This window comes from Triturus cristatus, chromosome 5_1 (genome assembly GCF_964204655.1).
Source record: "Triturus cristatus chromosome 5_1, aTriCri1.1, whole genome shotgun sequence".
Classification (NCBI taxonomy): domain Eukaryota; kingdom Metazoa; phylum Chordata; class Amphibia; order Caudata; family Salamandridae; genus Triturus; species Triturus cristatus.
The window spans coordinates 104,274,796-104,294,807 of NC_140587.1; the positions used below are offsets into that span (position 1 = coordinate 104,274,796).

A 20,012-nucleotide genomic window follows, 5' to 3' on the forward strand; every position below is an offset into this window, starting at 1 on the left:
AACTGATTGGTTAAGATGAAAAGCAGAGATTACTTTGGGAAGGAATTTTGGATTTGTGAGAACCACTTTGTTACGATGTATTTGTAAGAGTGGTTCTTGTATGGTTAAAGCCTGGATCTCACTTACCCTTCTGAAAGAGGTAATTGCGACAAGGAAAGCTACTTTCCATGTGAAGCACTGCAGTTCACATTTATGTAGAGGTTCAAACGGGGGACCCATGAGCCTGGTAAGAACAATGTTTAAATTCCACACCGGAAAGGGTGGCAGTCTGGGAGGAATTATTCTTTTACGGCCCTCCATAAAGGCTTTATTTGCAGGTACTCTAAATATTGACAAGTGTTGTCTGTTTTGTAAATAAGCAGCAAGTGTCGCTAGATGTAATCGTATGGATGAATATGCTAGATTACACCTTTGTAAGTTTAGCAAATAATGTCCTGGATTGAAGCGTCCAGCGGATCAATTTTGTTATTTTATTGTTATTGCAGTAGATGACAAATCTTTTCCATTTTGCTGCATAGCAAGCTCTAGTAGTAGGGCGTCTGGCTTCTTTAATGTTCATACAGACAGAACTCTAGGACTTCAGGAGCCAGATCGCTGGATTCAGTTGACCTGGATCGGGGTGCCTTATCTCTCCATGGTTCTGCGTTAGCAATGTTGGGGAGAGGCGTAGCTTTTGGTGTTGAACTACTGGCAGTGCCAGCAGTGTTCCGAACCACGGTTGCCGTGCCCATGTGGGAGCTACCAGGATCATCTTGAGAGAATGTTGTCAGAGCTTGCGTACTACTAGGGGAATCCGTGGGAGTGGCAGAAAAGCATATGCAAATCTGCCTGACCAGTTCATCCATATCGCATTGCCTTTGGACAACGGGTGTGGAAACCTGGCGGCGAAGGTTGGGCATTTGCATGTGTGGCGAACAGATCTTATGTCTGGTTGACCCGACATTTGGAAAAATGTTCGAAGACCTTGGGGATGAAGTTCCCATTCGTGTATCTGCTGCGTCTATCGACTTAGCAGATCCGCAATCTTATTGTGAACTCCTGGAAGATGTTCTGCCAGAAGGTATGTGTTTTGTGGAATGGCCCATCTCCAAATGTTTTGAGCGAGCTGGGACAGCTGCAAAGAATGTGTGCCTCCTTGTTTTTGTATGTAATACATGGCTATCATGTTGTCCGTCCGGACTAGGACAGTCTTGTGATGTAGATGTACTTGGAATGATTTTAATGCTAGAAATATTGCCAGTAATTCTAGGTGATTGATATGGAGCACTTTCTGTTGAGTGGTCCATTTGCCTTGAATTGTGTGGTTTAGGAGATGTGCTCCCCAGCCGGTGAGTAATGCGTCTGCTGTTAGCACTATCCTTGGAACCGGCTCTAGGAACGGCCGCCCCTTGGAAAGGTTTTGTGTGTTCCACCACTACAGAGAGCGATGTGTGCGGCTTCCACCAAAACCAGATCTGTAAGTTGTTCTTGAGCCTGGTTCCATTGACGTGCTAGGCATTCCTGTGAGGGGCGCATCTGAAGTCTTGCATGAGGTACGATAAAAATGCAAGAGGCCATCATTCTTAAGAGTTGCATGAATACCCTTGCTGGGAGGGAATGCTGTGGTTGAAATTTGGTGATTAGTGTTTGCATACTGGATATCCTGGCTGGATTGGGATATGCCAGAGCTCTGGAGGTGTCCAATGTGGCCCCCTAGATACTGATGTATGTGGGAGGGCTGAAGATTTGACTTGGTGTAGTTTACTATGAATCCCAAGTTGTGTAGCAGCTGGATGGTTTGATGAGTGTGATGAACACAATGGTTGAATGACTTGGCTTTTATTAGCCAGTCGTCGAGATATGGAAAGACATGGATTTGTGGTCTTTAAGTGTGCTGCTACTACTGCAAGGCACTTTAATGAACACTCTGGGTGCGGTTGTCACCCCAAATGGAAGGACTTTGAACTTATAGTGTTGTCTGTCCACTATGAACCTTAGATACTTCCTGTGAGCAGGGTGTATGGGAATGTGGAAGTAAGCGTCCTTGAGATCTAGTGTGGCAAGGAAGTCGCCTTGTTGAAGTAGTGGGAGGACCTGTTGAAGAGTGGTCATATGAAAATTATCTGACTGTATGTAGAGATTGAGGGGTCTGAGTTCTAGTATTGGCCTTAGGGTCCCATCCTTTTTGGGGATTAGGAAATACAGAGAGTAAACCCCTGTTCCTTGATGCTGTAAGGGAACGAGTTCTATAGCCTGCTTTTGAAGCAGTGAGAGAACCTCTAGTTTTAAGAGCGTGAGGTGTTCCGTGGACATTGGACGCTGTTTGGGTGGTATGGTGGGTGGGGTTGCAGTAAGTTCCAGGCAGTAACCATACTAGATAATTTGTCTTACCCACTTGTCTGTAGTGATGGAATCCTAGACAGGTAGGAACTGTGAGTCTCCCTCCGACCGGAGTGGAATGGTCTGGAGGGAGTGGAGGGAAGTCACTGCTTATTAGTGGGGGAGGCGCAAGTGTTATTACCTCGGCCTCTCCCTTTATTTCCCCCATGTATCCGCCTCTAAAATATCTTCTGTTGGGGGATGTTTGCGTGGTGTTTTTGTAGGAAGAGGAGGCGGTGTCTGTTTCAATGTTTTTGGATGTTCCTCTATAGAAGGAGCGACGAAAGGAACCACGTGTGGATGGAGACTGTAATGCTCCCATGGATTTAGCAGTCGCCGTGTCGTTTTTCATTTTCTCTAGAGTGGCGTCTACAGCCGTCCAAAAGGTTGTTTCTGGTTGAACAGCTATTGAGGATAGTTGTTTGTACCTCCTATTTGAAGCCTGAGATGCGTAACCAGGCATGTCGTCTGAGTAACACACTAGTTTTAATGGACCTAGAGGCTGTCAGCTGCATCAAGGGCACACTTGATTGATGCATTGGTTATTAATTTGCCTTCTTGAATTAAATAATTTGCCTGGGTTTTATATTGATCAGGTAAATGTTGTAATAGGGTTTCTAGTTGGTCATAGTGAGACTTATCGTACCTAGCAAGTAACGCTTGGGTGTTGGCTATGCGCCAGTGATTAGCTGCTTGGGCAGCAACTCTCTTGCCAGAGGCATCTAACAACATAGATTCCTTATCTGGAGGTGGTGCAAAACCGGAGGTTTGAGAGTTGGCACGTTTCCTAACACAAGTTAAAACTAGGGAGTCTAAGGGTAGCTGTCCCTTGATGTAGGTGGGATCATCGGGAGCGGGTTTATGTTTTTTGTCAATCCTGGGATTGAGAATTCTAGCTCTCACAGGGTCTTTGAAAATGTCGGGGGCATGTTTAATGACCCCTTTAGCATTGGCAGGATTTGGACAGTCTTCTGTGACTGTTCGAATGTGTCTAGAAGGAAGTCCTCGTCTGCAGGGTCAGAATGCATCTGAACACCATGGTAGACAGCAGCTCTATTTACAAGTGGACCAAAGCCAATATAGTCATCTGGGGGAGATGGCTTTGTTGGATATGCCTGGGGATCAGGGGCAGTGAAAGGGTCATTGTTGCCTTCCCCCCACCCCCTAAATCATCATCATCATCATCATCATCATCCGGTGGTGAAAGTTTTGGAGGCTGTGGAGGAGAGACAGGCTCAGGAGGAAGAACAGGCTCAGGAGGAAGAACAGGGTCGCATAGGTGAAGTGGCACAGTCTTTTTTCTTCAAAGGCACTGCAGGAGTGTATGATGTGTCCAGCTTCCTCTTCTTGTGTGGAAGAGCAGCCACATGTCCTGTTTTGGGGTCTATATGGAGCTTTTTCTGTTTCAGATCGACAGGATCGGGTCGAAAAAGTTCTTCCTCGGTAACCGCTTCCGGCACCTACTTCTTCGGGTCCGAGAAGGGTTTGGGGTCCTTTGGCTTGGCTATGGAGACTGAAATCTTTTTCGGTTCCGAAGGCTTTGGTTTCGGATCCGATGGTTTTTCTTTCAGCGTCGAGGTGGTTGGTGCAGACTTCTTTTTGGGAGTAGGTTGCTCTCCCGTCTTAGGTGCCGAAGGCGCCTGCGGGACACTGAGATGCGGTTTGCTTGGTCCCGAGCTACCGGAAGGCTTGTCCCTTATCTTCGGATCCAGGCCCGAGGGTGGGGTTTCTGAAGCTTGTTTTCGGTCGCGACTGGGGCCAGCAGGCAAAGTCTTGACCAGGGCCTTCTTTTTTTTGGGTGGAGTTGGGGTGTGGGCAATTTTACTCACTCGTTGACCAGGAGTGATGTGATCACCTGAGTCCGAGTCGTCTGTTTCGGACAATTTCCAGGTCCTCAGAATCCTCCTCCGGGACATCGGGCCTTCATCGAATATGTCCACTGGTGCCGTAGCTGCTCGCTGCGCCATGATGTGTTGTCGGGCCCGGCGATCACGGATGGTCTTTTTGGATCGAAAAGGGGCGCAGGCCTGGTAATTGTTCTCGTCGTGCTCGGGCGAGAGACAGAGGTTACAGACCTTGTGGTTGTCACTGTGTGGGAATTTCGCTCCACACTGGGGGCATTTTTTAAATGGAGTCCTTTCCATGAGCTGTAGGCCCGAACGGCGTCGATTGGCCCAGCGGCCCGCGCTGACTGGAATAGAGTCGTGAAATGCGCGAAGATCACGCCATCGAAAACAAAACAGTCGAGTTGTAGATAGTTTGCAAGGTGAAAAGGTTTGGAGAATAAGGTGCCGAACCGGAGCGCAGAAGTTACATCCGAAACCAATGACGGAAAAAAACAATCAAACAATGAGGATGGAGTCGATGCCCATGCGCACTATCGTCCAAGGGAGGAGTCACCTATCTCGCGACTACTAAAGACTCTTCCAAGACAACAACAAAGTGCAAGCATCTGAGCCCAACACCAGATGGCAATCTATGCATAGTGCACAATCTGCAGCTCATATGCCTCGAGCCAGGTAATTCAACTGATTGAGGTGGAATGATGAAACTACCTTTGGAAGGAATTTTGGGTTGGTTCTAAGGAACAGCCTATCTCTATGCAACTGGAAGAAAGGTTCTTCAAAAGGTTAATGCCTGGAGCTCACCCACACACCTAAGTGAGGTAACGGGCACAAAAAATGCAACCGTCCAAGATAAGAATTGGAGAGTACGGTTTTGTAATGGTTCAAATGGTCCCATAAGTCTGTCATGTAACGGAGATTCCATGCAGGTGCAGGTGGAACTCTAGGTGGAATTACCCTTTTAAGGCCTTCCATAAATGCCTTAATAACTGGTACCTTGAACATGTGAGAAAGTACCAAGCACCCCAGAGGGCATCTTAGAGATGCCCCCTCAAACCTAACCTACAATCCACGTCTGCTCCGAGGCTGCCTAGGCTGCCACACAGCAGAAATGTTGCTGGACCCCTGGGTGGGAGAGCCCCTGCTCTCCTGGGCCTGCAACAAAGCACATCCTGGGTGAGGTGCTAAATCTCCACCCCAGGATGGGCAGGGGGAAGCTTCAAAGGCATGCCACCTCTGTGAGCTTCCCCAGGCCACTACAAACCCCCACTCTGGCGGGAAGCTTGGCCGGAAACCTCAAATAAGGACAGAGGATGTGCCAGCCTGCCAACCCCACCCCTCAGGTGGGGGAGGCGAGGTGAAGCACATCTCCGGGCTCTCGACATCTTGAAGATGGGAAGCCCTACCCTATCAGGACTAGGCTACTGCCCCCCCTCCCACAGGAGAGAGGCAGGATAGAGGGTGTACCCACCCCAGGAGAGGGACCCATTGGTCCCTGCCCTTCAACTACCTGTAACGCCCCTAAATCTAATATTTAGGGGCACTCTGAACCTTCCGTCCCCAGATTCCAGATTCTGAAATACAAAGAAGAGCAAGAAGAAAGAAGACCTGCCCTGCAGCTGCTAAGAAGTGGAAGACACCAACTGCTTTGGCCCCAGCCCTACCGGCCTGTCGACCCTCGAACCTGCTCCTGCTCCAACCCAGCATCTCTTGTAGCCAGCAACCTCACAAACCACTGAGGACCTGGCTACCTTTTGGCTCTAAGCCCCTGGGACTCCCATGAGTAGAGGCTCTACTCAAAACCTACCTCTACCCCTGGCAGCAGCCCGGAACCGCGAACCCAGCACACTCTGCACCGGCCAAGCCTGGCCAGTGCCGGAGTGAACAAAGACCACGAGGATGACCCCACGGCGACTGTGACCCCGAGTCCGGCACCCAAGGACCTCCCTCGACCCTCCTGAAGAAGCCTGCAGCCTCAGAACAAGGTGCCCCCCCCTACCGAGATCAACAGAGGGTAAGATTTCCCGACACCAAAGGGCACCCCTGCACGCGGCGCCCCGTGGCCCCCTGTGCCCAATCCCGGGGTACCTACCTATCCTCCAAGTACCCAACTTACCTCTCGAAGTGGTGGTGGCACCTGAAGAAACCTCGTCACCGAGCTTGCAGTCTTTTTCTAAACCGGAGATTTCCCATTGAAATCAATTGAGCACCCGAAGGCCAAAAGCACCCTGCACCCAGCCGCCCGAGTGGCCCTGGCAGTGCAACCTCTACACCTACCTACTTCCCCACTTGCCCTAAGTAAGTGACCAGGAGCCCAGCTCCCACAGCCGTATGGCTTGCTAGTCAGCAGCCACCAACCAAGGCCCCCCCTATCCCTCATAGGATAACATTGGGCCTAACTCTCTCTGCAACCGGCCGCCCAAGAGTCGCTGAGGGTGAACCAACTGTACCTACCTGACCCTGGGGGACCCCTGAGTCTATGCCCAGAATCTCAACTCTGCCAGTCGAGTACTTACCTTTAAACCGATAACTCTATTTTCTTCATAGGGTAACATTGACTGGCTTTTTCCTGAAATTTCTTCTAAGTGTGGACTTTTCAAATCTTAAAATATTCACCAAAAATCAGCCGAGTAACGAAAACGAAAATACTCACCTGCTCTTGGGTGAGCTTCCAGTGCTGGATCTTGGTGCCCAGCACTGACTGAAAAATACTTACAACTGTACATACCAGTAACCCAATTTTCTCCCATAGGAAATCATTGACTGTTTTTCTGTGAAATTTCTTCTAAGTGTCAATTTCTGCAATCTTTAAATATTCTTTAAAAATCGTATAATATCTGAAAACGTAATTACTTACCTGTTTTGGATAAAAGTCCCAGTACTGAGTCTAGGCACCCAGTACTGGATTACAAAAGTAACGAGAACATACTGTACCTGCAACTTAAATTTTCTTCCATAGGGAATCATTGACTGTTTTCTTTGAAATATTTTAGTGTCAACTTTTAAAATAGCTAAATATTGTTTAAAAATTACAGTAATTAAGTCGACTTTCATCACTTGATTCTGAGTACTGACCCAGGACTGAATCTAGGATCCAGTCCTGGAATTCCAAAAGTAATCCTAAAAGTAATCTGTTGCAAATAACTTTAAATTTCCATTGAGCTCAATGCATTGTTGTGTTTAAAATAGTGTTGCCTATTGCAACCACTTGTAACTGTTTATAAAAGTCAATTGCAAAAGTATTTAAATAAAGCATCTCATTCTGCGAAAGTACATTTTAATGCCAGGTGTTGGTTCAAAAATAAAACAAGCATATAATTTTTATATATAAACCATTGGCCTTTAGTTCAGTTATTGAGTGTGTGAGACCATTTGCTGACTGAGTGTACAACAAATGCTTTACACTGTCCTCTGATACTGCCTTACTGCTCGACCAAGCTACCACTTTAGAGAGTAAGGTTATATCTAACTTTAGCCTCTGTCAAACCCTTGGGGACTGTGGACTCTGTACACCCTGTACCTATTAAGGAACATTATATACAGAGCAACTTTATCACAGAACAAAGATGTGTTGCCTGTTTGATAGATGGGTACGACTGCAGCTAAATGTAGACGTATTGAAGTATGACCCAGGCCAAAATGTCTGCAAATGAAGGCAGCAAACAATGTTTTGCACAGTTGCATCAAATGGATTAATGTGTTTACTGCAACAGTAGAAGACAAATCTTTTCCACTTCGCTGCGTGACATGAAAGCCAGTACACTTATGTGTCAACAACACACTCAAACTAGACCTACAACTAGAGCATAAGTCAGTCGTCCAGATATGGAAAGACATGAATGTTCTATCTGCACACACAGAAGTGCTGCTACCACTGCTAGACATTTAGTAAGCACACAGGATGCGATAATGACTCCAAATGGGAGTACTTTGAACTGGTAATGCCTTCCAGCTATAACGAATGAGGTATTTGCGATGAGCTGGACGGATCGGAAAACGGAAGTAGGCATCGTCTAAGTCTAGTGCTGACAAAGTCGCTATTTTGGAGCAGTGGGATCATGTCTTTAAGAGTGACAAAATGGAAGTGTTCCGATAGTATGTAATGATTTAACAGCCTGAACTCTAACATGGGCCATAGTGATCTGTCTATTCTGGGCATTAGAAAGTATAGGAAGTAGACTCCTGAACCTTGGTTTTGAAAAGGGAAGGGCTCTATGGCTCCTTTGAGCAACAGAGCCTGCACTTCTTGTTTGAGCAGATTGTGATGTTCTATGGAGGAATTGGGTCTGCGAGTTGGAATGTTTGGAGGTGTGGTTATGAGCTCCAGACAGTATCCATGTTGGATAATGTCCAACACCCACTGATCTGATGTTATAGTTTTCCAATTGAGGTAGACATTTTGTAATTAGTCGCCAACAGGTGTTAAATGTTCAGCTGGAACGAGAAAAGATAGTTACTGCTTTGAGGAAGAGGGTGTAGAGCGTGTTGAGGCACCTCTACCGCGACCCATGGAATTATTTCCTCTACCTTCGTCTCCGTAGAACCATCTAGAGGAGGAGGTTTGATGTTGCTGTCTGTACATGGAGTTAGAGGCATCCGATAGTGTCGCTTTGGCACCTTGTTTTTATGAGGGATGCCGAAAGGAACCATGCGAAGCAGGCGTTTGGATTGCACCCATTGATTTACCCACACTGTCTTTCTTTCATTTTCTCCAATGCTTGGTCAACCTGGGGACCAAAAAGATGCTCTTTATCAAATGGCACATTTAAGAGTGTTTGTTGCAACTCTGGCTTGACGCCAGATATACGGAGCCAAGCATACACTTGCAATGATGCCACTGGCTGCTGTATCCACTGAGTCTAGGGCACACCTGATTGAATTGTTGGAACTTAATTTGCCCTCATTTACAATTTCATGTAACCCTTGTTAATACTTCTCAGGAGTTCCTCCATCTCATCCCAATGTGCTCTATTGTATCTTTCTAATAAAGCTTGTGTGTTGGCAATCCGCCAGTGACTGGAGGCTTGTGGTGCCACCCTCTTCCCTGAAGGGCCATTAAGTTTTGGCTCTGTGTCAGGTGAAGGAACACCTGCTGATTATTGTGAATTTGCCCTTTTACGGGCAGTAGATACAACCAGTGAGTTTGGGGGAAGCGGACCATTGATGTAAATAGGATCTGAGGGTGCTGTTTGCATTTCTTGTCGACTGGGAGTAATGATACGTGCCAGAACTGGGTCTTTGAAAAAGTCAGAGTGACGCAGCATGCCCTTTACCATAGGAAGATATTGACATTATCCCTAGCAATATGGTCTTGATATGAGTGAGCATCTTCAGGGGGGGCGATGGTCTGGCCAGGAAGAGATCTGGGTCAGTATTACCCAGGCAATCAATGTCATAGCTATCCCAAGGATCTGTGGGCTGTGGAAGAGAGCCCCCGCCCCCCTCCATGATGTAAATGGAAGCTTGTGGAGACTGTGGTGTAATGTCCCCTGGTTCACCGTGTGAATGATGTGGTGGTGAAGAGGGTGGAGAAGGATAAAGTAGAATGCAAAGGGCTAGTTGCAATGTCCTCCTTTGTAGCAGGCACTGGTGCATCAATGGCCTCTTCATAAGTAAGTTGATGTTTAGATGGTTTGGACACCGGGTGCACAGTCAGAGCTAATGGACGGCTAGTACAAGGCTCTATATGCCTTTTTTTCTGCTTCGGTTCGAGCCGCTCCTGCATAATTTGGAGGATTGGTTCTGGAGGCAACTTGGATGCTGAGGCTGAAGGTTTCGGTGCCAAAACAGATTTCTTTTTGAAGGAGGGCGAGAATGGAGTGCTTGGAACAAAGAGCCAGTTGGTCGGCTCAGTACAGAGTCTTTAGCCAGCTCAGTATGGAGTGGAGTTGTTTTGGCTTTGCTTGTGTTGCCGAGCCAGATGGCGGGGTATCCGTGGATGTTCCGTGCCTACCGTGGCTGCTGGCAGAGGCGGCCCCGGAGCCGTATATGCAGTTGAAACTGTTTTTTAGCAGGTGGAACAGGGGCATGGGTACTGGCAGTACGCTAGCCCGAAGGAAGATCCTTTATCTGGAGACCAATGTCAAGGTCAGAGTCAGAATTGTGAATGGAAAAGGCCTCTTCCTCAGTCGCTGAGGACTCGTGAAGCTCTCCCAGTTGCTGATTGACATCTTGTTGTTCGAAGATTTCAGGTGTTTCTTGTATCTCGCTGCATCTCTCTGCAACATGCCCGACAGTCCCACAAAGTCTTTTTTGATCGGAAGGGTCTGCAAGCCTCACAGCTTACCTCCTGATGGTTTGGAGACAAACATGAGTTGCAAACCTGATGGTGGACGGTTCTCGGGTACGTTACGTGGCTCATGAGACAGAAGCGAAATGGAGTACATTCCATTAGCAGTGCATTTTTGGTTGAAGCCGGCGATATGAAGAGTAGGTTCGAACAGGCGAGGCCCGAAGGCCACTACTGAAGCATGTCAAATCGATGAGCGAAGGTTTTATGGTTTTCAGTACACGACAACAGAAAAGCGCTTGAAACAATACTGATGAGGGTGGAAATGAACAGCGAACCGAAGGGAGCCTCGAACCGGAGGGACGGCCTCGAACCAGAGCGCTCACATGTCCGAACCAGACAGTGGAAAGAAAACAATCTAACATTGAAGTTGATGCCCATGCGCATTATCATCAAGAGGATATGCAGAGCATCTGTATCGACAGCCACATAAGCCTTAAAAAATAATGCTTTGTAAACGTATAGAGGGATAGCCACATAGCTGCGCAGCAGATTTTTAGGATAGGGACTCCAAACAGCTTTGGTCCTTTGAAAAATGAGAACGCAGACCTTCTGGCAGGTGCTTCCTAGCCAATACATAGCAGGTCTTAATGCAGAACATAATCCAGTGTGAGAAAGTACATTTCTGCACAGCCTTGCTTCGCTCCAGCGAACCCCACTAACAACGGATCGTCCACCCAGTATTCTTTGGTACGATCTATGAAGAAGCTCAGTGCTCTCTTGGGGTCTAAACATTGGAGTCTCTCTTCCTCAGAGTTGAAGCAGAACACAGAATGCCAGCAGGATGTTAGTTTGACAGACACGGAACAGCGTCACAACTTTTGGCAGGAAGGATGCCCTAGTCCATAGAGCAGGGCGATGGCATGTGGCAATCTGTTGATTGAATGGTGGCTGGAGTAGGTTTGGCCCAAAGTTCTAATAGGGTGTCCGTTAGTGCCTCGAAGGGAAGAAGGGGGTTCAGAAGACGTCTGTTCGATTGAAGACATTTGTTTTAACCTCCAAGGGGGGTGGGGGGGGGGGGGGGGGGGGAGAGCTGGAGGTCAAGTAAGTCTCCTGCAAGAGGCAGATTCTTCTGTGGCTTGTGGGGGAGTTGTCTCGGGGAAGGTATTGAAAGCACTACCCTTGTGTAAATTCTCATACTACTTGTCATCCTGATAGGGTTGAGCAAACTAATAACCCGGGTCACAGTCACTGTGAGAAAGTGCCTCTTTTTGCATGGTTAGCCCCCCGTTTGCCTTGTTTTGATGTGGTTTCAAATGTAGTGCCCAGGGTCCCCGTCTACCAGGTCGCCTGTGCTTCTTCCCCAAAACATTCACAATTGGTACTTCTACCCCCTTTAAGTCCCTAGTAAATGATACCCTCGGTACACAGGGTCTGGGAGCTGAAGAGGGTCCCCTGGGATGCCACTCACTGGGACCATGCCATTGCCCTTGCATGCCCCTGTGAGGGAGAAAACGACAAAGCTGACATGGCACCCTGCCTGAAGGTATAGTTAAGTCGCCCCTCTAGCAGGCCTCACAGCCCTAAGGCAGGGTGAACTATACCACAGGTGAGGGTCTGCATGAGCAGATATGCTCCTACACTATTAGGGTCCATTCCTTAATATTGCAAGTGCCAGTGAAGCCATAGAGAGTACATGGGCTGGAGACCCAACAACTTGAGTTCCACAGCAACATGACGGCTTCACTGAACACAGGAGTGGTTGGTACCACAGCTACTCCTCTCAATAAATCCACACTGATGCCAGTGTGATATACATTATACCATGGACTCAGAGGGCACCTCAAAGGTGCCCCCTGAAAACCTACCAACCCTGGTGTGGTCTCCGACTGACTGTAGGCAGTCAGCCACCAGACATGTTTATGGATCTCTGGGTAGAAAGACTCTGCTCTCAGGGATCAGAAACAATACACATCCTGGGCAGAGGCATCACACCTACTCCCCCAGGATGGGCCAGTGCTCGAAGGGGGAAGCATCAAAGGCCTGTCGCCTTTGTAATGCAACCCCCTGCCTCTGCTGCTAGCAGCAGATGGCATCCCCCGGTTTACAACCCTACTGTGGCGGGAAAACTTAGGAGAATGTGAGGGGTGCCCACGTCTGCCAACTTCACCCCTAACGTGGGGAGGTGAGGTGAAGCACATCTTCCAGTCCCGCCATCTTGAAGACAGAGAGACCCCTTCAGTCATGGCTAAGTCTAAACCCCCTACCACATGAGGGTGGCATAATAGAGGGTTTAGTCACCGCAGGTAATGTGCCCATTGGCCCTGCCTGCAACTCCCCTAAATTTAGTATTTAGATAGCTCCTCCAGACCACAAAACTAGATCTGCGATATACAGAGCCAACTTCCTACAGTCACTATTCGAGTCAGTCCCAATGAAGAAGTGCAAAGAATTATGTTTGCCTTGAGATAATTCAAAGACAGAAAATGGCGCCTTGATCGTATTCGGGCACAATGTTAGTTGAAGTCAGATTGACGGCGATTTACTGTGTCCACCTCTTTCGCTGGAGTTCACATGCCCAGGTGTGGCATGGATTTGGACGCTGGAAGAGCAGTCAGAACAGCAGCGGAGACAAGACAGGCACGGAGGGTCCAGCTGGTGCGGAGGGTGAATCTGCCAGCGATATATCAGGTGGAATATCCTCTTGGCTCCTTGTGACCCAAAGGCACACCAGTGGGAGTCGGTAGGGATCCGAAGAATCGGACCGAAGCTGCACAGAACTCTAATCTGACGTGGTGTGACAGAAGGTCCCAGAAACTAGGGTGGAGCTGGGAGAAGCTGCGGAATCGTCTCCGGCTTTGGTCGACTTAGGGGGCAAGATTGAGACAGGTGGTGCTGCCAACTTGCTTGCTCAGGTGAATGAGACTTCTTGTGCTCACCTGAAGACAGAGTGCAACGAAGAGGGACCTCTGGAGCAGCACAGTTGACTCCGTGAATGGATCGGCATTTAACCTTGGGCTCGGAGCAGGACTTGAAACAGTCTTGACGGTAGGCCACGTAAAGTTTCGCCTCGCGTTCCCTGATGGTCTTCAGGACAGCGACACATAGGCATCACAGGTCTTGGTGTCATGGGCTCACCCCAGGTTACCTGTTGGGGATCCATCACAGACATCTGTTTGTGACAGCGACAGTCCAAATAGGGTTTGAAACACTGAAGAAATATGGGGGAATTGTTTGGGAAATCAAGGTAAGTGTCTTGAGCGACACGAGAGGAAGCACCGAATCTGCTTCTGGTGGGGCATAAAGAAGGAGTTGCCTTCAGTGCACCGGAGTGGAACCTATATAGGCTACACATTTCCTGATCTGAATGGCATCAGTGAGGAGCTGCTCAAAATCACCTCCCTATGTGCAGAGCTACTACAAAAAAGTTTCTGAATCCACTCCTAATGCCTGGGAAATATTCAAAAGGTGAGGAATCGGTTTCTAAAAGTCTCTATTTGATGCAGAGTTCTATGTTACAAGGGTTTTTATAAACCACAATTTTCACAGCAGAAGGCAAGTCGATACTGGCAAATCTCTATGGGCAAATTCAAGTTAAGTAATATGCCAATGGAAACTGCAGACGAATCTACATGCATCGTGATACAACCATCCGATGTGAAGTAATAGCAGGGAAGAGAGGTGCAACCTTTGTAAGAATAATAAATGCAAAATGCAGAATACAGACAAGTTAAAGGTAGCTTTATTAGCCAACCCAGGAAAAGGGAGTACAATAGATCTGGTATTCAAAATTATAGGGAATCACTAGGCAAGTAGCAACCCTTTCTCTGATGAGGAATTTAGCCCTTGTACAAGTGTAGATAGATTCCATGAAACCACCCAAGTTATATGTTCACGGCCAGACAACAGAAATCTTCTATAATGGATCTACCTTAAATGGTCTTTCCTCTATGAGTACCTAAACAACCCTGACTTTATTGCAGGATGCCACATCATTTACAAGAGGAAACGAGGTGTAGTTTCACTAACCGGTCTTCCTCAATGTTTCTCTCATCATCGTAATTGTCATCAATTTCCTCTTGATCATCTTCAAGATCCATATCCAACTCAGTGCCAACTTCAGAACGTGTGTATGTGTACCCACTACAGAAAGAAAACATAAATAATACATCAGAGTGCAAGAAATGTTAGCATTGCTTAATGCTGAATTAGACACAAAGTGAGTACCACAAGAAGTGGGACAATATAGAAACAAAGGAAGAACATTTCCACACAAATACTTACATACCCTTACCTAATATTTACCTGCCTAGGTTAGTGCCACCCTTCTGTCAGGTTTCTGCATATTGTGCCGGCTAAGAGCCGAACAGTACACAACAGTGAATTTCTTTATTATTTTGAGTCAGATATGGGAATCATTTATTTTCATGAAAGTTACGCTTACTCAGTACTATTTTCACAGCTACTTCCAATTTTGTCGTTTAAAAAAAAAAAAATAATATACAGTGATAACTTTGTCCCAGAGCATAGTTGTCACATCAGTCTTTTGGAACTGAGTGCAATTGACTCTCTCAAAGCCTTCCTCCCAGCACTTTATCATCATTCTAAATGATATCATTCGAAATGGAGAGCAAATGCCTCTAATCTCCTGGTACCCGATGTGCACTCCCCATCCTAAGGAGGAAGCATCTGTTGCAACCGCAGCCACTGCTTTCACTGTGTCGCCCAATGCTCTATACTGATCACCAGCATGAGACAAAGCATTCAAATCAGACTCCATCCATCCAGTTAGGGGGGTATTGTTCTCCTTACAGAAGACAGAATGCCTCTCTCCTGGAGTGATGAGTTGGGTTAAGGTGAGCCCCTATCGATGCTGAAGGTCGATTTGGCACAGATACCAAAGGTGGCATTGAATATCTCAGATTCTGCAGAGCGTCATGCCAGACCAGAGAAGACGTTTCCACAGACGCTGGACTTGAAACCTGTGAGTGGGATAGGGGCCCAAAAAAACAGGGGGACTGCATCAGACAATACAAATGGCACCAAGGGCATTCCCGGTATGAGGCCCTTTGGGTCTGGTTTAGGGCATAGTAAGGGGTAATAGCGGCACACCTAGGGCACACCTGACATTGCTAAGGTAATCTCCTTTAACTTAACGATGGGGCCGGAGGGAACTTGGACTTATCTGTTGATTTTGACCCTCAAGGAGAAGCGCGGTGGTTTTCCTTTTGCCGCCTCTTGACCTTCAAAGATCTGGTGAATGGGGACATGTTTCAAGTTCACCTAGACCGGTCCCTTGACCGCAACTTCGTCCTACCGTGCACCTGACAAATCCTTTAAGAGTGGACCAAAAATAGCCTGGCCATACATACGCTCCTTCACGGCCTCCTGGTGCATTTACATGTAGATGTCACACAACTACGTGTCATGCCTGGACCAGAGGCACCAGAGGGAGCCGTTGTGTGAAAGGGTGATGGACATTAAAGATGGACTCTCAGCGCTTGCAACTTGGTGACCTATCTCAAAGTTATGGCAATTAGAAATACAATGTTACTAGCCTTAATTGGCAACATTAAAAGGACTAGAAAATCAAGAGTGACCATGTTTGTCAGACTTTCATAAAACGCAGCACAATGGGCGACTTAAACAGGGATGGCAATAGTTAGGCCTTTAGCAGTACTAGGCATTTTTTTGTGTAAGTTCTTAAAAAGTTGCCAACTACTTTATCTCCCAGGAACTCGACCTCCCAGGAACTCAACCTGGTTCCCCATCAGCATCTTCGAGTATCCCAACTCAAGGAGCTCAGTAAAGCATGGAAACTTCCCACGGGACTTAAACCAGCAAAAGCTCATATGCAGAAGTTGCTGGCAGAGATTAAGGCTTTGGCAAATAAAGGATCCCATCCTGGGTATGATGAAGAGGATCCGGAGGTTGATGAAGTTGATGATTCCAGCAGAAATCCTACAGTAACCAATACCACTGGAAGCACTGCAAGTAGTACCGCAGAAGTTAGATAATGAAGATGCAGATCTTCAGAAACTAGCCAAGAGGATAGCAGTAGAGGCTAAACTCTTGGCTACAGAAAAAGAAAGAATTGAGACGGGCCTCGGACACATCTCTGATAGCAGCAACAACTTAAATAGGGAGACAGAAGTAGCTTTTGACCCTAAAATGCCCAAAATACTCAGAGGGTAATATCAAAACATGGGTTACAGCCTTTGAAAAAGCCGAAAAAACGAGACCGCTCAAAAAGTAGTATTGGGGCTCTCTGCTGTATGAGCGGTTGTCAGAAAGTGTAAGGATAGTCTTGTGACACTGAACGAGACAGCTGCGAAGACCTATGACCCCATGAAGGATGCTCTAAGGGCTTTGGAACTCACCACTGAGGAATACAGGATCAGGTTCAGGGAGACTTAGAAAACCCAGTCAGTTCTGGGTTGACTGTAGATTTTTCAGTGAAAACCATAGGTGGTTGGTTAAAGGGAAGTCAGGTTCAAGATTATGATGGGATTTAGACATTGTTTAAGAAAGAACATGTTAAGTAACTGTACTTCTGAAAAGTTGCATCAATACCTGGTGGACCTGGGGCCAGTCTCTCCCCAAGAGTGGGGGGAGGAAGGTTGATCATTGGGTAAAAATAAGAGAATTCAAAACTAGGCATGGTGGGGGTGACAAAAAAAAAAAAAAAAAAAAAAAGAGAGCAAAAAGCCCCCCCAAGAAGGTTCACCACTGTGAAGACAAAGATAAAAGTAACGAGTCCTCTGTAGACCCCCAAAAACCTGTCCAAGAGGGAGGGCCCCGAGACACCTCACTAAACAAAAGTGGATACCAGGGTATGAACTGGGACCCCAAGAAGGCTTGGTGTCTTAACTGTAACAAGAAAGGACACCTGGCAAGGACCTTTCCTGTCCTCAAAAAAAAAAAAACCCTGGTGCACCTCTAGGGGGTTGCTAGTGTAGTTTTTCAGGACAACTCCTCAGATGAGGAGGTTCTCCTAGCTTTTAACTGAAAATTGGGCCCAAAGGAGAGTTGGGGATTCCAGAGGGGAGTAGACACTTCCACCACCGACTGGTGAATGTAATCCCAGCCAATGCCCTGAGAGATACCTGTGCCAGTCACACTGTTGTGCATGACAGGTTGGTACTCTCGAACCAGTATATCCCAGTTGAGGCTAAAAGAGTAAGGGCTATCCCAGGGAAAGTTACTGTCAGGCCTGAGGCTTTAGTACCACTAGAAGCAGCTGGGTCCCTTAGTTGAAGAAGGGTGGTAGTTGTGAGAAAGTGCCATCTTTCTTGCATGGTATGCCTCCACTTTTTGCTGAATTGCTGAATGTACTTTGACTGAGTGTGCCCTGGGCTCCTGCCAATCAGGTGCCCTGGGCTCCTGCCAATCAGGTGCCCAGGGCCTATGTTTCTTCCCTAAAAACTATGGTGAAACCTAAAACCCCATTTGGCAAACCCTGGCCACATGTCAACCCCCGGTAAATGGTACACTAGGTACCCAGGATCTTGTGACCAGGGAAGGCCGCTAAGGGCTGCAGCACTTATTGTGCCACCCTTAGAGGCCCTGTACCCTTACACAAACACACTGCCCTTGCAGGCTGAGTGTCTGGGTATAGAACAAAACAGAGTCGAAATGGCACACATCCCTGTGTGCCATGCCCACAACATACACTGCCCTGGCATACATCAGCCACCCCTCTAGCTGGGTGCCCTATGCCAGTGGTGTGGGTACAGGAGCATGAGCCCTGTGCCCCTACAGTACCCAGGTCCATTCCTGGGCACTGTAAGTGCAGTGCTGCCATTTAAGAGTAAATGGTGCTGGGAGATCGTCACCACGAACTCCACAGCACCATGGTGGCTTCACTGAAGACTGAGAAGTTTGGTATCAAACTTCTCAGCACATTAAACACGCACTGATGCCAGTGCAGGATTTAATGTACAATGCACGAAATTGCATGACAATGCACGACAGAGGGCAACTTAGAGATGCCCCCTGAACCTAACCTACAATCCATGTCTGGTCTGAGGGGCTGCCTAGGCTGCCACACAGCAGACATGTTGCTGGACCCCTGGGTAGAGAGCCATCCCCTCTCCTGGGCCTGTAACAATGCACATCCTGGGTGAGGTGCTAGGTCTCCTCCCCCAGGATGGGCAGGGGAAGCATCAAAGGCATACCGACTGTGAGCTTCTCCAGGCCACTTGCTGTACCAAGCAAGCCTGGCTGACGACGGCTGAAATGCCAGAAACCGGTCCTAGGAAGCTTGTTTCCGGTCCAGGGAAGGCATGGCTTGGCAGTTCGGGCTGGACTGTTCCTATGAGGCACAGGGTCAGACTGATTTGCATATGGCCATGTCTGAACTGGGGTGGCAGAGTGGGCTAAAGAACGGTGATGGATCAAACCCAGATCTGTTGACTGGGTGTGAGTGTTTGATTGGTTCTGATGCTCCGTCCATCACCACCCCCTTTTGTACTGCTTTGTTCGCCATAAGTTGGCAGGGTATGCTCAGACGCGAGTCCCTTGCTCACTTTGCCACTGGATTCAAGCAAGCCTGGCTGAAGACGGCTGAAATGCCAGAAACCGGTCCTAGGAAGCTGGTTTCCGGTCCAGGGAAGGCATGGCTTGGCAGTTCGGGCTGGACTGTTCCTATGAGGCACAGGGTCAGACTGATTTGCATATGGCCATGTCTGAACTGGGGTGGCAGAGTGGGCTAAAGAACGTGATGGATCAAACCCAGATCTGTTGACTGGGTGTGAGTGTTTGATTGGTTCTGATGCTCCGTCCATCACCACCCCCTTTTGTACTGCCAAGCAACTGGCCCCCACATGTTCTAAACCCCCTCTCTGGCGGGAAGACTGGCCGGAAACCCCAAGGAAGGAAAGGGGGTGTGCCAGCCTCTGCCAACCCCCACCCCTCAGGTGGTGGTGGGAGGGGGGGGGGCGAGGTGAAGCATATCCCCAGGCTTTCGCCATCTTGAAGATGGGGAGCCCTACCCAATCAGGACTAGGCCACTGCCCCCCTGAGTGTGGCAGGATAGGGGGCGTACCCACCCCAGGGCAGGGACCCAGTGGTCCATGCCCTTTACCTACCTATAACTCCCCTAAATTTAGTATTTAGGGGCACTTCCTGAGATTCCAGATTCTGAAACAGCAAAGAAGATCAAGAAGAAAGAAGACCTGCTGTGCAGCTGCTAACAAGAGGAAGACACCAACTGCTTTGGCCCCAGCCCTACCGGCCTGTCGACTCTCGAACCTGCTCCTGCTAAATCCCAGCATTTCCCATGGTCAGCAACCTCACAAACCCCGGAGGACCTGGCTACCTTGTGACTGAGCATCTGGGACTCGCACGAGCAGTGGCACTGCTCAAAGCAAGTAACTGACCCCTGGCACTAGCCAGGAACCGCGAACCCTGCACACACTGCACCCGCCAAGCCTGGTCTGTGCTGGAGTGGACAAAGATCCAGAGGACATTCCTCCGGCGACTGTGACCCCGAATCCAGCACCCAAGGACCCACCTCGACGCTCCCGACGACGCCTGCAGCCTCAGAACCAGGGACCCCCCCACCCCAACCGTGATCAACA

General features: G+C 48.2%; 1 protein-coding gene across 6 annotated transcripts in view; it reads right to left on the reverse strand.

Annotated features, from left to right (window-relative positions):
- Positions 1-20,012, reverse strand: part of MAF1 (MAF1 negative regulator of RNA polymerase III) — a 361,074-nt gene that overhangs the window by 21,738 nt on the left and 319,324 nt on the right. For 3 of the 6 annotated variants that reach the window (XM_085604535.1, XM_085604533.1, XM_085604534.1), the window contains one exon: positions 14,461-14,574. In XM_085604535.1, the coding sequence (XP_085460661.1) occupies positions 14,461-14,574 (114 nt within the window). Of the gene's footprint in view, positions 1-14,423; positions 14,575-20,012 lie in introns of those variants that run through there. The other 3 variants (XM_085604531.1, XM_085604530.1, XM_085604532.1) reach the window with 1 other exon arrangement.